Here is an 18,490-nt window from a genome sequence, read left to right as displayed (position 1 = left end):
AATATTCTATTTTATTTCATTTCTGTTGAATTTTAAATAGCCACATAAGCACTTCCCCTTAAGGATGCAAATGAGACTTTGAGAGAGAGGGAAGGAGGAGCGTGTTTAATTTGAAAAAGCATGTTCAATTCTGTATCACTACATTTGGAAAACAAACCTACTGTTTTTGTAATACTAACTACAAAAAGTAAAGCTCAATGAAATATTATGGATTTGTTATTTTCTGCTAATCAGCCCAGGAGAAGGGCTCATATCCCCAGAGCTGTGTGTCAAATGGTCAGCTGTCAACTCAACATCACCACTGCCTCTTTCTACTTCCTCTGCAATCACAGGGGGAGCCAGGTCCCTTCCCTGGGACCCATAAGGTCCTGAGTTAGATCTGCCAAAAAGAGATACTCGCTTAAAGGGAGGAGACTGTAAATGCAGGCAATCTTGTGAGCAGGCTGCAGATGTGAGACTGACAGCATATCTAGGTGAGCTCTTGAAAACCACCTGCCACAGGCTGAGACGGTCATCGACAGTTTCCCTGACATGCACCTGCCCAGACCTTCCAATGGTAAGTCTCTAATTCGTTGTATAAAACCCTTCACACTTGGAAAACCGAGAGGGGCTTCTGTTTTCTTGACTGAATCCTGATTGATACAGGTTGAATATCAAAAGTGAGGGGCAGGGAAGAGAATCCGAAATCTTTATCTTTACAAAATAGGTTTTAAAACCCCAGAAATTTTTTTTAAGTTGAAAACATTTTTCTAGACTCTCAATGTGGAAATAAGATACTAAAATGTCTGTCTCATTATTCCCTTGAACTCTCAAAACAAATCATATCCTATTTCCTTTCCTCTAAAATTTCAGAATAAAGTCATTGGCAATCTAATTTTCTCCCTGGCCCATAAAAACAATCTAATTTTCAGAAAAGTCAGTAAGCACTATCTTTTTAAAGTAAATCTATTCAAGAAGATTCCTTACAAATACTATTAGAATCAATACATCAAACATAAAGGTTGTATTTGCTGTCGTTATTTTTTCTTTATTTTTAATGCCTAACTTTGACTCTTACATTTTCATAAAGATAAGAAAGTTACATACAGCAATGATTACCTGTGCAGAATGGAATATGAAGGCTGGGTACAGAAGGGGGGCACTTCACTTCTTACACTATATTACTTTAAGAAATTTTTTTTAAAAGCAATTTTAAAAAGAAGAACTCTGAAGAAACACATAAGACCTTTTAGCTAAGACAGGTCTTTCAAGAAAAGAGCATATTCATATCCACATCTACAGTAATGTACTGATTATATCATGTGCTCATTATTAAAAATATTAAATAAACAGCTGAATAAAAGTTAGACTCATAAAATAATCTACATCAAAAGTTTAAAAAATACGTCACTAAACATCTTTGGCAGACTTAGATAAAATCTAATTTCATAATTATACTAGAATGCCAAGATATTTGCTCAATAATTATTAACATGAGAAAAGCATTAGTTGAGGAAATATAAAAGAAGTAGTATAGTTCTCTCAAATACTGTACCATAGTTGGCCACTGCTTTTCCGCCTTTCCTTCTTATTTCTTCAACAACCTTATCAGCAGCTAAGGAGCCTTTACCAACTCCCATGAAGTCCCCTCCTAGATCATTCACTGCAATGCAAAAATAAACAAATAAGAATTCAGTTCTAGACCTTAAAAATATGAGCTGGAAATGAAATTATATTATTAGTGTATTTCTTCAGTCATCTTCCTAATTCCCTATTACCATATTCCCATCTTACTGAACACACCATGAGATACGTACTTTCAAAACATGCCTCTTTGTTTTTAAATACAGATATGAAGCAGCAAAAATATTTAAACACAGGTTCATGTCATGAAATTTTTAACTGTGCAATGCTTCTCCTTTTTTGGAAAGAAAAAGACCATGATTCAACCCACTTTTAGCAAAAAGAAAGAAAAGAAAAAAACCTAAAGATCACTTTTAAGATTAAATACACAGGAAAACAGTATGGACATTCTTCAAAAAATTAAAAATAGAACTGCCACACGATCCAGCAATCCCACTTCCAGGTGTTTATTCAAAAGAATTGAAATCAGGAACCAAAGAGATAACAGCACTCCAAATGTTCAATGCAGCACTATTCACAACAGCCAAGATGTAGAAATAATCTAAATATCAACTGACAGATAAAAATGGATAAAGAAAATGTGGTACATAAATACAATGTACTATTATTCAGCCTTTAAAAAAAGAAGGAAATTTTGCAATATGTAACGACATGGATGAGCCTTGCAGATAATATGGTAACCCAGTCACAGAAGGCCAAATGCTGCATGATTCCACTTACATCAAAGTACGTAAAATAGTCAAACTCATAGAATCAGAGAGTAGAATGGTGGTTGCAGAGGTTAGGGGGAGGAGAAAATGGGGAGTTGCTAATCGGTGGGCATAAAGTTTCAATAATGCAAGATGATTAAGTTCTAGAGATCTTATGTGCCATACAACATAGTGCCTGTAGTTCATAATACTGTATTGCACACTTAAAAATTTGTTAAATGTTCATATTAAATGTTCTTACCATAATTAAAAAAAAAAAAGAAACAAAGAAAGGTTAAATACACAATGCGAAATACCTTCTCCATGTCAAGAAAGACTTTCTTTACAGGAATGGTGATAAAGAACAAGCACAGTATTAAACTCTTGGAGACGCACACATGAATTTTTATAAAACATAGTGTGTCATGGTCTACCAAAAAAAGAAATAAAAACTATTTATTGAAAGAGGTCAAAACTTACATACACAACTAATATGTGTTCAGTCACTAATTTATACCATATATGTAATTTATATGTTTAACAACTGACCACACTTACCACATAACATCTCCCTATATCCAATTATATAGATACAAACATTAATTGCACATTTACTACTTGCAAGGAAATCTACAGAAATCTACAGATGTATAAGAATGGTGCCTATCCTCAGAGTTTATAATCTACTGAAAGTTAAGTATGTGGTAACTACACTAATGCACTAATTGCATCATAAAGTTTATAAAAGCCAACATAACTAAATAATATAACAAAGGTAATTTATACAATGTTAATTATTTACAAAATAACATGCAAAAACAAATGAAAAGATATATAGATCAATGCCAAATAACTTGGAAAAAACAGAATTTAAAACAAATACCTGGGACAAAGACTTAATTTGCATTGCAAAGTGATCATTTTTGTAGGGTTATTGCACATACTGTGCGGAATTTAAAAATTACTAATTAATAAATGACATAGAGGTTTATACTAAAATTTAAAGTCTCTTAATATTACCAAATTGATAATTACCATAACTGGGGAAAAAAGAAAGCCCACAAGATTTTTTTTTCTTTTCAAGAATGGTTCTCTTTTGGGCGGGCTGGGGTGAGGGCTGCAAGTGGGGTTGGGTGGTAAAGGGAGATACAGGGATGATACCGAGCAAAGCTAGCCTAATGTGCTTTTACGCTTAAAGGAAATGAGTTTTTCAAAATGTGGACTGGGATATATTTTTTCTAACAATATAGTCTTAACAGCCTTACTGTAAATAAAAAATGCCACAAAGACATAAAATAATGGGGAAAAGGCTTACGTTATCCCTCTGACATTAAAAAAAAAAGTGTTAAGATTCTCAAGACTAAATTCCTCTTAATTATTTCTGTACAATTACTCAAATGACAGGAAACAATTTTAAAAAATCAAGATTTTAAAACATGCTGCTAACAGTCTTTTAAGACCCTTTTTAACTAAGCAAGGGAAAGTTCAAGAGCAAACTGGCAAAGGCCATACTTAAGAAAGAATTGTTCAATTGTGAAATGAAACACTACCCCCAAGTGGAAACTGTTCAAAGTGCAACCAAGTGCAATCAAAGGTTAAGAACTGAAGACTGGATAAATAATTATTGAGATCAATGATGTGTAGTGAAACAGTTTCAGAATAGATTTATTCAAGACAAGTCTCTACCTTAGAGAGTACAAACTTAACACTGACCCCACTCAGTTATCCCGCTATCACCAGAGCTAAACCACAGGGATTACAGGCTTAACTAGAAAAGCACTGGTTACACACTGAAGGGCTTGGATAGCAACAATGTTAACAGACTGTATACGAAAAGAAATGTATCCACGCTATGTGACACTGTTCCGCTTAAATATATGACTAAAATTCTAATCACAATAATATTTTAAAATACCATTACCACCTTATACTGGTATGTATATACTCTGCATTTTCAAAGACCCATCTATGTACACTGCTTCATTTGATCTCCATACAGCTTTTTAGGAGTTTGGCAGAAACAGTTGTTCCTATTTTTACAGAAGAGGAAAGTTTAGGAAAGGTTATGTAACTTGTTCCAGGCTCCAAAGCTTGTCTAGGCTCCAAGGCTGTATGAAATGGCAAAATTCAGACTAGAACCTTGACCTACCACAATACCATTCTGCTCCTCTAATGCTGCAAACAAGTTTCTTTTATCCTAATTATTTCCACTAAAAAAAAAAAAAAAAAATCACATGTGCTTGGGGAGAATATAGAAGGAACAGTAAATCAGGCACCCCAGTCAAACAAATAGCTTTAAAATAGGGAGTAAAAATGGTTAAGATTATGATAGTTAAGGACAGAGTCTTCTCAGCTAAAACCATCAAAATATCCCCAAAAGTGATATATTTGTAAATCCTCCATATAAAATCCAGTTTATAGCTCTGAAGAGTTTTGGGTTTAAGATGTAAAATCTTTTTCCTATTTCTGTCATTTTAAATAAATCAATGACTTGGATAGTCTATTAAAGACTACATAAGGTTTTTTACTAAAAATCCATCCCAAGATTTTACTAAATACCTGCAATATGCTAACCACTAGAGCAGGGATATAAGAATCCAGAGAATTCTAAAACACACTTGGAGCCTGTAAAAGTACTCTACTAATAGGTAAATGGATACCTAAATACAAAGTACCAGGTTACCAGCTATTGAAGCCTGAAAACAGAACCATGTTTGTGACAATGCCTGTTTCCCCATATCCTCCCAACACTGGACATCATCATTCTTTTCAGTATAACAATTAAATGATTACAAGTTGTAGCTCATTATTTTAATTTACATTTCTTTGAGCACTAGTAAGGTAACATTATTTTCATGGGCTTATTGGTCATTTATGCTTCTTATTGTTTTGCCTGCTTAAATCACATTTCATTTGGGGTGCTTTTCTTTCTTACAGATGTGTACGTGTCCCTTACTTATAAAAGATTTTAATTCTATATCATATGTGTTGCAAATCATAAGTTCCTTTATTGAAATGTTGAAAGAGAAACAGAGGTAACACTGGAGCATTAATATTATTTGATGAGTATTACTTACATTGTTTTTCAGTGTTTTGTTACATAAACCAGATTGAGAAATCTGGATTTGTCTTTAGTAATCCTATTTGTGTACAGGACTTTGCTCTCAGAAGTTGGTTTTCTTGTTCTTTCTTGCTATCCTTCAGCCCTGACTATTGGCTCCAAAGACTAGAGCAAGAAACATGCTTTGGGTCTCCTGATATCAGGGCTGCTAAACCAGCTGAGGGAATATATGTCACTTTTAGTTTGACAGAAAGAAAAAAAAAATGCAAATCAAACTGATTATCATCTTCCTCAAACTGTCCCACCTTCTCAACATCACTTTGCTGGGTGAGTTATTTCCCAGGTACTCTTTCCTTTCTCCCGTTTCTGAACAGCACATGTCACTAGCCATCAAGGCTTGACATCAATTTCACTATGATTCTTCAAATGTTCACTCTGTTCCCACTCTGTACCCAGCACTGTGCTAGGTGCTTTGAGCTCGCAAGGTAGATAGTTTGTGCACTGAGGAGTTTCCAGTTCTTTCGAGGAATCGTTTACTGCCATTTCTTTCCTATTCTATAATTTCATGCCTAGATTACTACAGTTGCCTTGCCGGTGGTCTTCTGCCTCCAATCTTAATCTTTCCAGGCAATCAGCAGACTGTTGCTGGGTAATGGCCCAAAGGCAGCCTTTATACTAAGTCATCCCCTTGCTCAAAATCTGCAGTGGAACCCTATTATTCACTGCCTAACTTTCAAGATCCCTTAAAGTCTGCCCTCACTTTACTGCTTCACTTTACTATAAGTAGTTCACCCTTTTTGCTGTAGCTCAGTGAGGGAAATTGCTTATATAGCAGTTTCTAACTTGCCATTTAATTATCAAGAGTAATGTTATAATGCTTTGTATTTGAAGAGTGCTTTATAACTGTGCTTACACATATTCCTGTTCATATATTTATTCAATCCAAGGGTTTGACACCAGCTGAGTCATATCCACTACCAATGACATATCTATAAACGACTTTTATTTCCAAAGTAAAATGGTGCTTCCAAATCTACAAAATCAAAATAACTTTCATATGTATTGATTCTGTGACATCCTTTACAATGAGTAATCTGAGAAGCATATAAAAAGATGACACAGGGACTTCCCTGGTGGCACAGTGGTGAGAGTCCGCCTGCCGATGCAGGGGACACGGGTTCGTGCCCCGGTCTGGGAAGATCTCACATGCCGCGGAGCGGCTGGGCCCGTGAGCCATGGCCGCTGAGCCTGCGCATCCGGAGCCTGTGCTCCACAACGGGAGAGGCCACAACAGTGAGAGGCCCGCATACCGCAAAAAAATATATATATATATGACATGGGCAATATTGTACTACAAGTGTACTTATTTTTTGGAGAGGTTATTTACTTTTTTTTAATGCTTTCAAGAAATTCAAACCCCGCAGATTCAAAAAGTCTTTAATCCTTGTCTTATCCCAGAGGTAACTGCTATTAACCATCTCTTGGATGTTCTTCCAGACATTTCTGTTTTCTATGCTTGATGCCTTTCCTCCTATTTTGATAAAGTTTCCGACAGCAAACAACAGCATTAAGAATCATTTCATTGATTTTAGAGCTGTGGGCCCAATGGGGATTTCTTCCTGTATTCTGTTCACGTCCTGACTGCTACCAAAAAGTATTTAAGGTGCCTTAAATGTGCAAGGACTATTAAAAAATGGAAAAATTAAGAAAACGTTACATCAGAGAAAGAGAAGCCTACTCAAAGCATATGCTAATGGTAGTTACTCTATTTGGGGACAGTGTCAGGTTTACCCTTAAGCTTCTTGACAGCCAAAGAAAAGGCAGAAAACACAGAGCTGCCATACTATTTTCACTGTTTGGTAGAAAGACACAATCACCCTAGTTCATCAGAGTCTTTTCCAGAATGGCCATAAATGTATCTAAATATTTGAAGGCCTCCAAAATGTTGTGATAGTTTAGAAAGCAACGTCTTAAATTAGGTCCCTTTAATTTAAGGGACTTAATCTGTCTCAACAACAAGAAGGCATCAAAGGTCTCCTTAAAGGGAGAAGAAACTGAAAATGAGAGACTGAGTCCCCTCCAGAGTTCAGTCCTGGGACCCCATCTCCTGTTTATCTGCACTCACCACCCGGGTAATCCAATCCAGTCTCCTGGCTTTGAATACCACCTAGAAACTGAAAATAGATCTATATAGCTTCAACCTGTCCCCCCAACTACAGAGTCCTATGTCCCACTGCCTACCTACTATCCCCATCTGAAAGTCTACTGGGAATGTCCCCTCTCTGTGAATCCGGCCCTCCTCCAGTCTTTCCTATCTCGGTAAACCACCACCTTATCCTTCTCTCTCCCTTTCAACCCACATCAGCAAATAAGCAAATCCTGCCATAGCGACCTTCAAAATATTTCCAGAATTTAACTTCTTTGCACCACCTCCATCCCTACCACCTGTCTGAATCACCCCCATCTCTGATGCAGATTACTGCGATAACTTGACAGATCTCTCTGCTTTCACTTTTTTTTTAATGAAAAATTACAAGTGTGGACAAGAAGAGTTAATAGGATAATAAACTCCAACATGCCCAACATACTTCTCCACTTCCACTCTTGCTCCCCTAGAACCTATTCCTCACACAGCACTCAGAATGAGCCATTTAAACCTTAAATGAGGTCATGTTGCTCCTCCACACTCTCCAATGGCTTCCCATCTCAATCAGGGCAAAAGCCAGTCCTTACTCTGAACTAAATGGTCCTACATGACCTGACCTCCTGTGATCTCTCATCTCTCACTCTGTTCCCCTAGATGACTTCACTCCAGCCTGGGATGCCCCCTAAGCTCACTTTGACATAATCTTGAGCACAGTGCCCAGCACACAGTCACTGTTATTGGCTTTTTACCCCCTTTACAAAAGGTTTTAATTCTTGATGTCATTTAATCCCCATCATAATCCTGGAAGTTATTAGGTAAGGTGGCTACTAATATTCAGAGAGGTCATGTAATTAGACAGCAGAAACAGGATTTATAGCCTGACCTAACTTCAAAGACAATTCACTTTCCCCACTGCAGTTCACCTTCTGGCTGTCAGGATCACACAGCCATTAAAAACACAGGCTCTGGCATCAGACCACAGGAACTTGTAACTCATCTTTACCAGTTATTATGCAACTGCAGTACAGAAAAGAAATCATGTCAATCTTACTTCAAAAGATTGCAGTTTCAATTACCCAAAAGTGCTACTCCTCCAGTTCAAGAATAGAAAGCATTCTGCCTTTCTTACTGTCCAAAAAAGAGGTTCTCCTTGCTGGAACACTTCGATATTCTTTGTGTTCACGCCCTCAAGACAAAACTTAATATTCAGAGAACTCGATACAGCTCACCTACTGAGGAAACCTCAAACCTATTCCATTCCCAACATTTCCTTCAGATATGTGCGAACATTTCTTGAAAGATGTAATGTGTACGAAACCAAATGTCCCTTGTTGTAATTATCAGCCAAAGGCTTAGCAGTTCTTATATCCAGATTTAAATCTCCCATAATGCTTTATATTATGGAATATAAAACAGCAATCATATTTACATGAAGAGACTGTCTTAAGTGATACCCTTAACTTTGCGCTTGGCCAGGTGATTTCCTTTGGCCAGTGAAAGGTGAGTAGAAGTGACATGCCACTACTAAACAGAAGCTTTATGAGACACCAAGGGGATCCATTTTTATTTTCCCTCTGCCGGAAGAACAGCCATGATGAACGTTGCTCCTTCAGCTGGGATCCTGAAATTAGTAAGACACATAAAGCAGAGACACAGCTGACCAGAAGCTAAAAGGTCAGGTAGGTATGAAATTACCCTTTTTTTTTAAAGTAAATTTATTTTATTTATTTATTTTTATTTTTGGCTGTGTTGGGTCTTCCCTCCTGTGAGTGGGCTTTCTCTAGTTGCGGCGAGCGGGGGCTACTCTTCGTTGCGGTGCGTGGGCTTCTCATTGCAGTGGCTTCTCTTGTTGCGGAGCATGGGCTCTAGGCATGTGGGCTTCAGTAGTTGCGGCACATGGTCTCAGTAGTTGTGGCTCATGGGCTCTAGAGCGTAGGCTCAGTAGTTGTGGCGCACAGGCTCAGTTGCTCCACGGCATGTGGGATCTTCCCGGACCAGGGCTCGAACCTGTGACCCCTGCATTGGCAGGTGGATTCTTAACCTCTGCACCACCAGGGAAGTCCTGAAATTATCCCTTATTATTATAAACCATTGAGATTTGTCCGTTAACTCAGCATAACCTAGTAAAAGTTGACTCATACGAGAAACAAGGTACTCCATTTCTTAAGGTCTTACTTCTTACTGGCCTCTGAGCTAGTCATAGGATTAACTGATTAGTAATTTTTCCACAAACAAGATACTCCGATGTTATAAATCCTAGGTTTGCTTACTCCTCTTTACTATTTTTTGCTTACTCAGGTAAAAATATGCTGACCAGAACAAAATTAACGCAGGAGAAATGTTAGTGCACATGATAAAACCTGGACTCAGGGCATCTGTGTTTTAAAAAAGTTAAAGCAGAGGGTAGTGGTGGTTAGGGAAGAACAAAACCCATTGGTAGCCTAGAAAGTTCACAGCTAGGTCACAGGCTAAAAAGTGGTAGAAAATATCAGTGAAAAGTTCTACATTTTCACATAAACTAAACTAAACTAAATCTGGCTCTCCAGCCAAGTTTGGCAAATATTTTTCCCAAAACACTAATTTTCTGCCTTTTGGGACTTTCACAAGCACTTGCTGCAATACCATCCCTGAGGCAATGACAAAATAAACAGATACACTGTCCCTGTTTACCTTTTTCTTAGAACTGAAAAACTCCAATCTGAGTTCAACAAATTCAAAGGTAATAAATAAATACAGGAAAACTGATCCACAGAAACACATATTGCTGCAAAAGGTTTTACAAAACAAGTTTATAAACTAAGATTATAAGTTAGTCACAACAAAAACAGCAGGAATTTATTCAACCAATCTCAGACACACCAACCACTCCCCAGCCCACCCCACCCCCCAAAAAGGGCTACATCAAACAATAAAGGAACGAATGAACAAAGTCCCTTCTTTACAAAAGGCAATATTCTAGGTCCCTTAGGAGATACAAAAGATAAAATGAGATACTTGCACTTACGGAATTGAGTGGAAAAGATGTAAATAAATAAAAAGTTGTAAGTATTAATAAATAAATAGCAATATATTTTTTAAAAAAAAAAAGTTACAATATGTGCCTTTAGGCCCTGACATGAAATATTTTGGGGAAAATCTGGCAAAAAAGGCCTGAACTATACACCCCCTGACCAAATACCACAATATCAAAATTTGTCCTTGCCCCAAGAAGTAGATTGGATTAACAGAGAATGGCTATGACCTTAAACAAGGAATATCCAAAGTCTCTGTGTCCCTTCCATAAAGATATATGCTAGGTCTGGACAGCCGAAGAGTGTGGTTAGCAAGATGAACAAAGATGTGCAGAGAGCAGCAACTAACCAAAAGTTGATAGAAACTGGAGAAAGAGAACGCCTCAAAGAGTTGCTGAGAGCTAAATTAATTGAACGTGGCTGGAGGGATCAGTTGAAGGCACACTGTAAAGGTAATTAAAGAAAAAGGACTAGAACACGTTGCTGTTGATGACTTGGTGGCTGAAATCACACCAAAAGGCAGAGCCCTGGTACCTGACGGTGTAAAGAAAGAGCTCCTACAAAGAATAAGAACATTCCTTGCTCAGCATGCCAGCCTTTAAGACTGAATTAGATTGTGTTGTTTTGTGGTTTTATTTCTGAAAGTAAAATCTGCCATAAATTAAGAATTGATTTCCCAAAATAAAATCCTTTTTTGTATGATGATATACAGTTTTCAGTAATGATGTATACAATTGTACTGATTTTTTTCCCTAAATTTGTTATTTTAATAAATATCTCATGAATGAAAAAAAAAGATATATGCTGAGGAAGAAAAGTATATTCAATATCCTGCTTAGGTCTTCTTTGTTTAGAAAACCTGGCTGCTTGTTCAGTATTTTATTACACATCTCTGTAAACAAATTGGGAGAAATTTGTCTCTCTGTATTCCCTGATAAGATGTAGGAAAACTGGGATTGGGAGGTCAATGTGGGCCAACAATTTTAGCCCAGGAAAGATATTAATAAATATTGGGCCATACATCTGCCCTACGTACCTACCCTGCACTCATTTAGATATTCCCCACAAAGACTTGGCTGTACACAAATCCACTCCTATGTCCGTACCAACTGCCAAGTACATCAGGCAAACCACTGAGATTACTAAAACCTCCCACTTTTGGTGTATTCCTCAATACACCATCTTCCAACTGATCCCCCCACAATAAAACTCATGCAAGTGCCCCTTTAATTAAAAAAATTTTTAACTGTTATAAAAGCTTCCATTTGAAAAATTTTTATGAAAGAGATTTAAAAAAAAATACTTTGGATTCCTCGATTCCAAACATTCAGTTATGAAAATGCACTTATTTCTTACCTTATCAATATATTTACACTTACAAAGATTCATCTTGCACCAGTCTTCTACATCGAAAAATTACAGCCCACAATATACCAAATTCAAGAATTTCCTTTTATATAATGAATGTCGGCTCATCTTTCTCAGTTCTATTAAGTTGCAAATTCTATGAAACTAGTTTACTTTAAAAAGTAAGTTACAAAGTTAGCCTCAACGGAGAAAAAAATTTTGTTGGCAGAAGAAAAAAATAGTGATGAAATTTGACCTTGACAAATTATTTGATGTGAATACAAAGGCCTCTGGCTTGTGAAGACATGGGCTCAACCTGTGACCTGTGTATTTTAGTTCCTAGCTACTGAATGAAAAGAAAAATATATCAACTTACCAACAACTGATGCACCTCTTTCTGCAAAAGCCAGGGCATAGGCTCGGCCCAATCCTATTGAAAAAAAAAGAAAAAAATCAGAAGGTTGAGCAAATGTTAGCATAATTTTTCTGGTCCACTCAACTCAATCACTATTGCAAAGTAACTGGTGAACAATTAATTACATTACAAGGGTAGAGCCTTCATTGGTACTCTCAGCCTCTACTTCACCTACTTCTACTTTGAGGGGTTGGAAAGCTTAAAACTGTATTTTCCACCTATTCTACCTACCATTTCCTATCATTCTACCTAGCTTCTAGGATGGATGCTAGATGTGAATTTGGTTCCACCATTAAACGCATTTGCATGAAATGTAGAAGGAGGAAATGAGGCAGAAGCCACCTTACTGTGACTTTTGGATGTTACTGTTGGTTAAGAAGCTGATTTCTTGAGGCTTCCTAGGTATTAAGCAGATATAGTGGCAGCTTCTAGATCTAGCTCCCTAATTTCTGGATGGCAGCTTCCATTCTCTAGATCCCTGGGGCCAGTGGCTATTTGGGCTGTGGCAGTTCCAATGGTAGCCTCAGAGGTAGTGGCTCCACTAATGGACCAGTTTTATACTGTTCCACAAGGAATTCCAAGAGGAATTGCCTAAAACCCAACTGCCTAAATTAAGTCCTTTCCTGTTTCAAATATCTAGTGGTTTCTATATCCTGCTCTGAACCTTGACTACATAATCACCAAACACAGGAAATATTTAATTCAGACTCAAAGGTATGAGGTGTAAATTTATACATCCAAAAATGGATACGTGCCTATATAAATTTTATAGGCAGAGAATATCTCAGGAAGACTATATAAGAGACTGGCAATTAGTGGTTACCTCTGGGGAACAGAATTGTGTAACTAGCAACAAGGGGTGGAAAGCTTACCTCTGTATTGTTTAAATCATTTTAACATGCATACGTTTTTTAAAATGTAATTGATAAATTTAATTGGTAGTTAATTTAATTTGAATTGATAAACAAGTAAACAAATATTTAGATGGCTAAATTATCAGGGTTTTCTAAAAAGAACCCAAACTATAAAGTTTTCCAAAACTAAAAGATCACCAAATAATTTATTTTAAAGCTTAATCCACTCTGAATGGATGAGAGAGAACCCACCCAATATAATAACTCAAGTCTCCTCATATTTTATCAGATCTAGGCTGAAGCACTTGCTCTAAACATGAGGTTTTCAGAGAAATCAAATACTCATAACCAGAACGCAAAAAAAAAAAAAAATGGTAAAGTGAAAAATCATCAGATGAAAGAAATGGGGTATGTCTCTAGTACAGATTGATCTAAGTTAATCAGAGAATTATCTCAAAACCAAGCTATACAATACTCTGAAAAGATATGTAAGTAATCTACTTTTACCATAAAGGCCCATGCAAACTGTAGACAAATCTGTATATAAAGTTAAAAGTGACATTCTCCTCCCTGTTTCCCCGTAACACCACTCGTCCATTAACAGGTTCGCTAAGTGTCCTCCCATGTTTTTATATCTGTGCTTACATAAACATTATTTAAATACTTTATGTGTCTTAGTCTGTCTCCCCAACTAAACTAGAAGATCCTTGTAGGTTGAGATTATGTCGTTCTTTTACATTTCCCACAATGCGCAGCACATCTTTACAGTCAAAATGCACAAAAAGTTAAAGCCAAGAGCCTCTATTTTCTCTTAATCCTCTTTTAAATCCTGTCTTAACTTTCTCCCACACCTAAGTTCATTGTCAACTGTCCTCTCTTCCCCATTTCTCTTCAGACCTTAACTTCTTTAGCATTGTCAAGTATCAGTTGATTCTTTTCTCACAGTGCTTGTTCAGTGCTCTCTTCAGTGGGTTAGACTTTTCTCTGCTTCAAGTTGACAGAGCCTCTGAGATTAGCTTCCTGGACTATTTCACCTTCTAGCTTTACCAATCAAAGGAAGTCAAATGACTTCGAAACCTCTCCTGACTCCAGAATCTCCAACTACTCACACACTTCTCACTTCACTATCTCCAGATCTACAGCTTGCTATTTTATAACCATCTCAAATTCACAATGGCCAGACTCCCTTCTTCCATGGCCCACCTCCACCACTCTCACAACTACATCCCCAGCAACTACTACAATCAGCTAATAAATACGAATTCCCATTATCCCACCCATCATGGCAAAATTGTTTACCTTAATCCTAGACAATTCTAAACCTCTCCTTCCAGGTCTCCCATTAAACTATTCAATATTCCAAGCTAAACAACAGCACCTGAATAGTGCAAAGATATTTCTATTCATCTCTAGAACATGCAGGGGTTGGAGTCAGACTAATTCCCAGACACAAGGCCTGGCAGGCATTCACGGACACCCTCCTGGGATGTTTAGCAGTGCCTCAATTCTACAGATATGTATCCTTAAATGAGAACCCCAAGACCTCAAGGACAACAGTCTTCATGATAGGACTGGAATTAGATCTCAATCTCTCTTTCATAATGATGGCCCACTGTAGACCTAATGACACTCTCAACTTTACCACAAAATTATATCTGCCCCAGATCAGTATTCAAATCTAATGGCTAGTAATTGTATCATAATCCAGGCTCTTTAAAATATGAATCAGTTCATGAACAGGAGGTGCTAAATTCAGAACTCTCTAGTCACAACCCATTAATACTTCACAAAATCAACTTAGTGGGTTGTAATCTGCATTTACTTAATGAAAAAGAATAGAAAAGTTCAAAGTGCACTGCATTTACTATGTACCGTGTCATGAGCTTGTTTCAAATATAGTGTGTGTGTGTATACCAGGTCTTGGTATAAAATGTATTTCATACTGTGAATCACTCACTGTCAAAAGAGGTTTAAAACATGAGTGCATTACTTATTTCCATCAAAAGCAAAGTGTAAACAAAATGTTTTCCCCAAAACATAATCATTTTAGAATAAATATAGCTATGGATATAAAACATTTGGCCACCAATTAATACTAAAGATATTTTCTGAAAGGAAGCATGCGAATCCATTTTATAAATGGAGACATGAAAATACGTATGAATTAACTGTCAGAATTCCACTGTTTGTGACTTTTAATATATAATTCAAATTAATTCTGCATTAAGTCCATTCTAGGTATAAGGCACTACCAGTGGGTAATCAAAGGCCCATAAGGTCAAGGTCCCTGCACTTGGAGATTACAGAGATCATGGACAGGCGGGAAATAGTGTAAAACCTCACTGCAAAGCATCCGTGTGGGTATGAGTGGTTTGTCTTAAATTTTGTCCTTTAAAAATAGGGTTACTTTGGGACTTCCCTGGTGGTGCAGTGGTTAAGAATCCACCTGCCAGTGCAGGGGACACGGGTTCAAGCCCTGGTCCGGGAAGATCCCACATGCCGTAGAGCAACTAAGCCTAAGCGCCTAAAGCCCGGCTCTGCGACAAGAGAAGCCACCGCAAAGAGAGGTCCGCGCACCGCAACAAAGACCTGATGCAGCCATAAACAAATAAATAAATAGAAATAAAAATAGGGTTATTTCACATAACCAATCTCCACTTGGCTTCTGAAATACAGGAAGATCTGGTCCTTAAAGGCCTCTGATCTCCAGTTCCTACTGCCCCCACACCACTCTCATTTTATTCCTCTATCGCCTGCCTGAGTCCTGCAGGCATTCTGCTCTCCAGTTCCTACTGCCCCCACCCCACTCTTATTTTATTCCTCTATCGCCTGCCTGAGTCCTGCAGGCATTGGGGTTTGCAATCCGCTTGATAAACACACAAAGTCCAAAACGGAGGACTCTTATCAGATGCCTTTTTTTAAAGAAGGCCCTCTCAAGAACTTAAAATCATCCGACAGAGGGAAAGATGACTGACTTTTCAAAGGCAAGGGGCTGACATTTCTACTCCTGCGGGGGTGATTCCGGCCCCCAGACGGCTTTTCAGCCACGTTTAAAACACTTGACAGAGGCCTAGGGAGTCTATTAACAGGAAGAGTCGCAATCGATACGCACAGACGGGCGTCGGGATGAATTTTACCTAGTTTTGCAACCCGCAGCCGAGCCCGGCCTCTCTCCTCTCAAGACCTGAAGCCTTGAGAAGCTCCCACAGGGTTGGGGGGGTGGAGAAGTGGGCTGCACCAGGAGTTTCTGGCTCCCCACTCAAGGCTGGCCAGCCCCTTCTCTCCATCCTCCGCCGATTAGGCGCCCGGAGAACAATCGTTGTCTGTCCTCCCACCCTCAACCCCACCGAGTCCAGTCGCTCGCTCCCCAAGCCGCCCCGCCACCGCTGCCCGCAGCCCAGATGCTGAGATCGCAACTACGGCTGCGTGCAGATTCTAGACCAAAAAAGGGGGACTCCCAGCACGAGAGCGAGCTGGAGGACGCCAGCCCTCTAGCCTTCGCGTACTCACCTCCCCCCGCGCCGGTGACCAGTACCACCCGCCCGTCGAACCTCAACGGCACGGCCATAAGTCCAGCCTGCAGCGACACACATACACTAGCAGAACTACTGGAGTTCAGACTGCGGGACAAGGAGGACAGGAGGAAAGGCTGGGTCAGGACGGCAATGACCTGCCAGTTTCTGCGGAGGAGAGAAACGCCGTAGTTTTCCAAGTGCGCCTGCGCAGCGATCCCTTGGAACTCTGGGAAATGTAGTCCAGCATGCCTCCAGTCGCGGCGAGAGCCTGCCCAAGAGGCTTGGCTTGAAAGGGCCAGTTCTGCGGCCGGAAGTAATGGGAGCTGCTGGGACCTGTGTAGTAAAATGATTGACTACCCTAACTTCATTCATACTTTCATCCATCGTTTTGTCATTCACTCAACAAGAGTTTTCTGGATTTAGGCGAGGATGCAGCCCCTATTCTTAAGTAGCTTTTAGAAATAGCAAGGGGTGGGCTTCCCTGGTGGCGCGGTGGTTGAGAGTCCGCCTGCCGATTCAGGGGGCACGGGTTCGTGTCCCGGTCCGGAAAGATCCCACATGCTGCGGAAAGGCTGGGCCCGTGAGCCATGGCCGCTGATCCTGCGCGTCCGGAGCCTGTGCTCCACAACACGAGAGGCCGCAACAGTGAGAGACCCGTGTACCGCAGGAAAAAAAAAAAATATATATATATATATATATATATATATATATATATAGCAAGGGGTAAAAAGGATTTCTTAGAATGTAATCCTTGGACCTCTTGGATGGAAACCATCTGGAAAGACGCAGAGTCCTGGGCCCCCAGGCTGACCTCCCAAATGGAACTGTTACCAATGGACCCTCACTAAAGTCCTAGCCAGGCGCCGACACCCAGGGAGGTTCTTTTTCCGCTCAGATTCGCACAGCCAATCATGAAACCTATGCTGAAACTGGGACAGCAGAAGCTTTAATTAATGGCCAGAGAATGGAGAAGCGCAAATTTAGTTCGCAAATCAACTTCACAACCCAATTGGGACAGAGACACCATATGTTTAGGAGGGCCGAGGTAAAAGGGAGGGATTTGGAAAGAGTGGGAGGCATACTCACGTCTTATCTGAGAACAGGGTTGTGGTTTGGACACAGAACTGATGCAACACTCTTTTGCAGTCCTTGTATGGGCTTTTCCAGATGTTGTCAAGGCGATCGTCACCTGTCATGGTGCTGGTGGATGGGTCCTTTAGCATGCTAACGCATATAATGAGGATCAAGGTCTACTGGAAGTCAAATCTTCTGTCATCTTGGGTCTAGTTGTTCTAACCAGTCCTTGCTTTTCTCTTTGCAGCTTCCTCCTGAACTTAGATAAGAACAACCGGTTTCCATTCGAGGGAGGGGCAGGGATATGATTCTGGGGCAACAGCCTTGCTAACAGAATCTCAGGGGACAAAAAAATGTCAACAGGTGCTCCTAAATGATTTTTGCTTTTGGATGGTGAGTACAGTCAAATGATGTAGGTTTTCTCAATTTTGACACTATTGAAATTTGGGGTCAATAATTTTTTTGTTATGTGGGGTTGTTCAGTGCACTGTAAGATGTCTAGAAACATCCCTGACCTCTACCCACTAGATGCCAGTAGCAACCCCCCAAGTCACAAAAATCAAAATTGCCTCCAGACATTGCCAAATGTCCTCAGTTGGGGTGGGGTGGGGATAACCCCTGAATGAGAACAACTAGTTTATAATAAGATAAACTAAGCCTCAGAAGTAACATTTTTGGAAACATAATTTTACTAGAAAATATAAACTTTAATGTTTATTTTCCAAGGTGAAAATAATGCTTTCTAAATAGTTACT

General features: G+C 39.1%; 1 protein-coding gene and 1 pseudogene across 2 annotated transcripts in view; one reads left to right on the top strand and one right to left on the bottom strand.

Moving 5' to 3' along the window:
- Positions 1 to 16,841, bottom strand: part of HSD17B4 (hydroxysteroid 17-beta dehydrogenase 4) — a 91,706-nt gene extending 74,865 nt beyond the window's left edge. For both annotated transcript variants that reach the window (XR_003792627.1, XM_029216341.1), the window contains exons 1-3: positions 16,657 to 16,841; positions 12,254 to 12,307; positions 1,535 to 1,642 (exon numbers count right to left, since the gene is read on the bottom strand). Coding sequence is in view for 1 of the 2 variants with exons in the window: in XM_029216341.1 (XP_029072174.1) it covers positions 1,535 to 1,642; positions 12,254 to 12,307; positions 16,657 to 16,714 (220 nt within the window). In the remaining variant the exon portion in view is untranslated. The remainder of the gene's footprint in view (positions 1 to 1,534; positions 1,643 to 12,253; positions 12,308 to 16,656) is intronic.
- Positions 9,427 to 11,174, top strand: LOC114891875 (annotated as a pseudogene).
- Positions 16,842 to 18,490: the final 1,649 nt, after the last annotated feature.

Source organism: Monodon monoceros, unplaced genomic scaffold (genome assembly GCF_005190385.1).
Source record: "Monodon monoceros isolate NGI ecotype Baffin Bay Population unplaced genomic scaffold, NGI_Narwhal_1 Super_Scaffold_12, whole genome shotgun sequence".
NCBI classification, from domain to species: domain Eukaryota; kingdom Metazoa; phylum Chordata; class Mammalia; order Artiodactyla; family Monodontidae; genus Monodon; species Monodon monoceros.
Note: the sequence above shows the minus strand (reverse complement) of the source record. Positions and strands in the feature narration are given on the sequence as shown.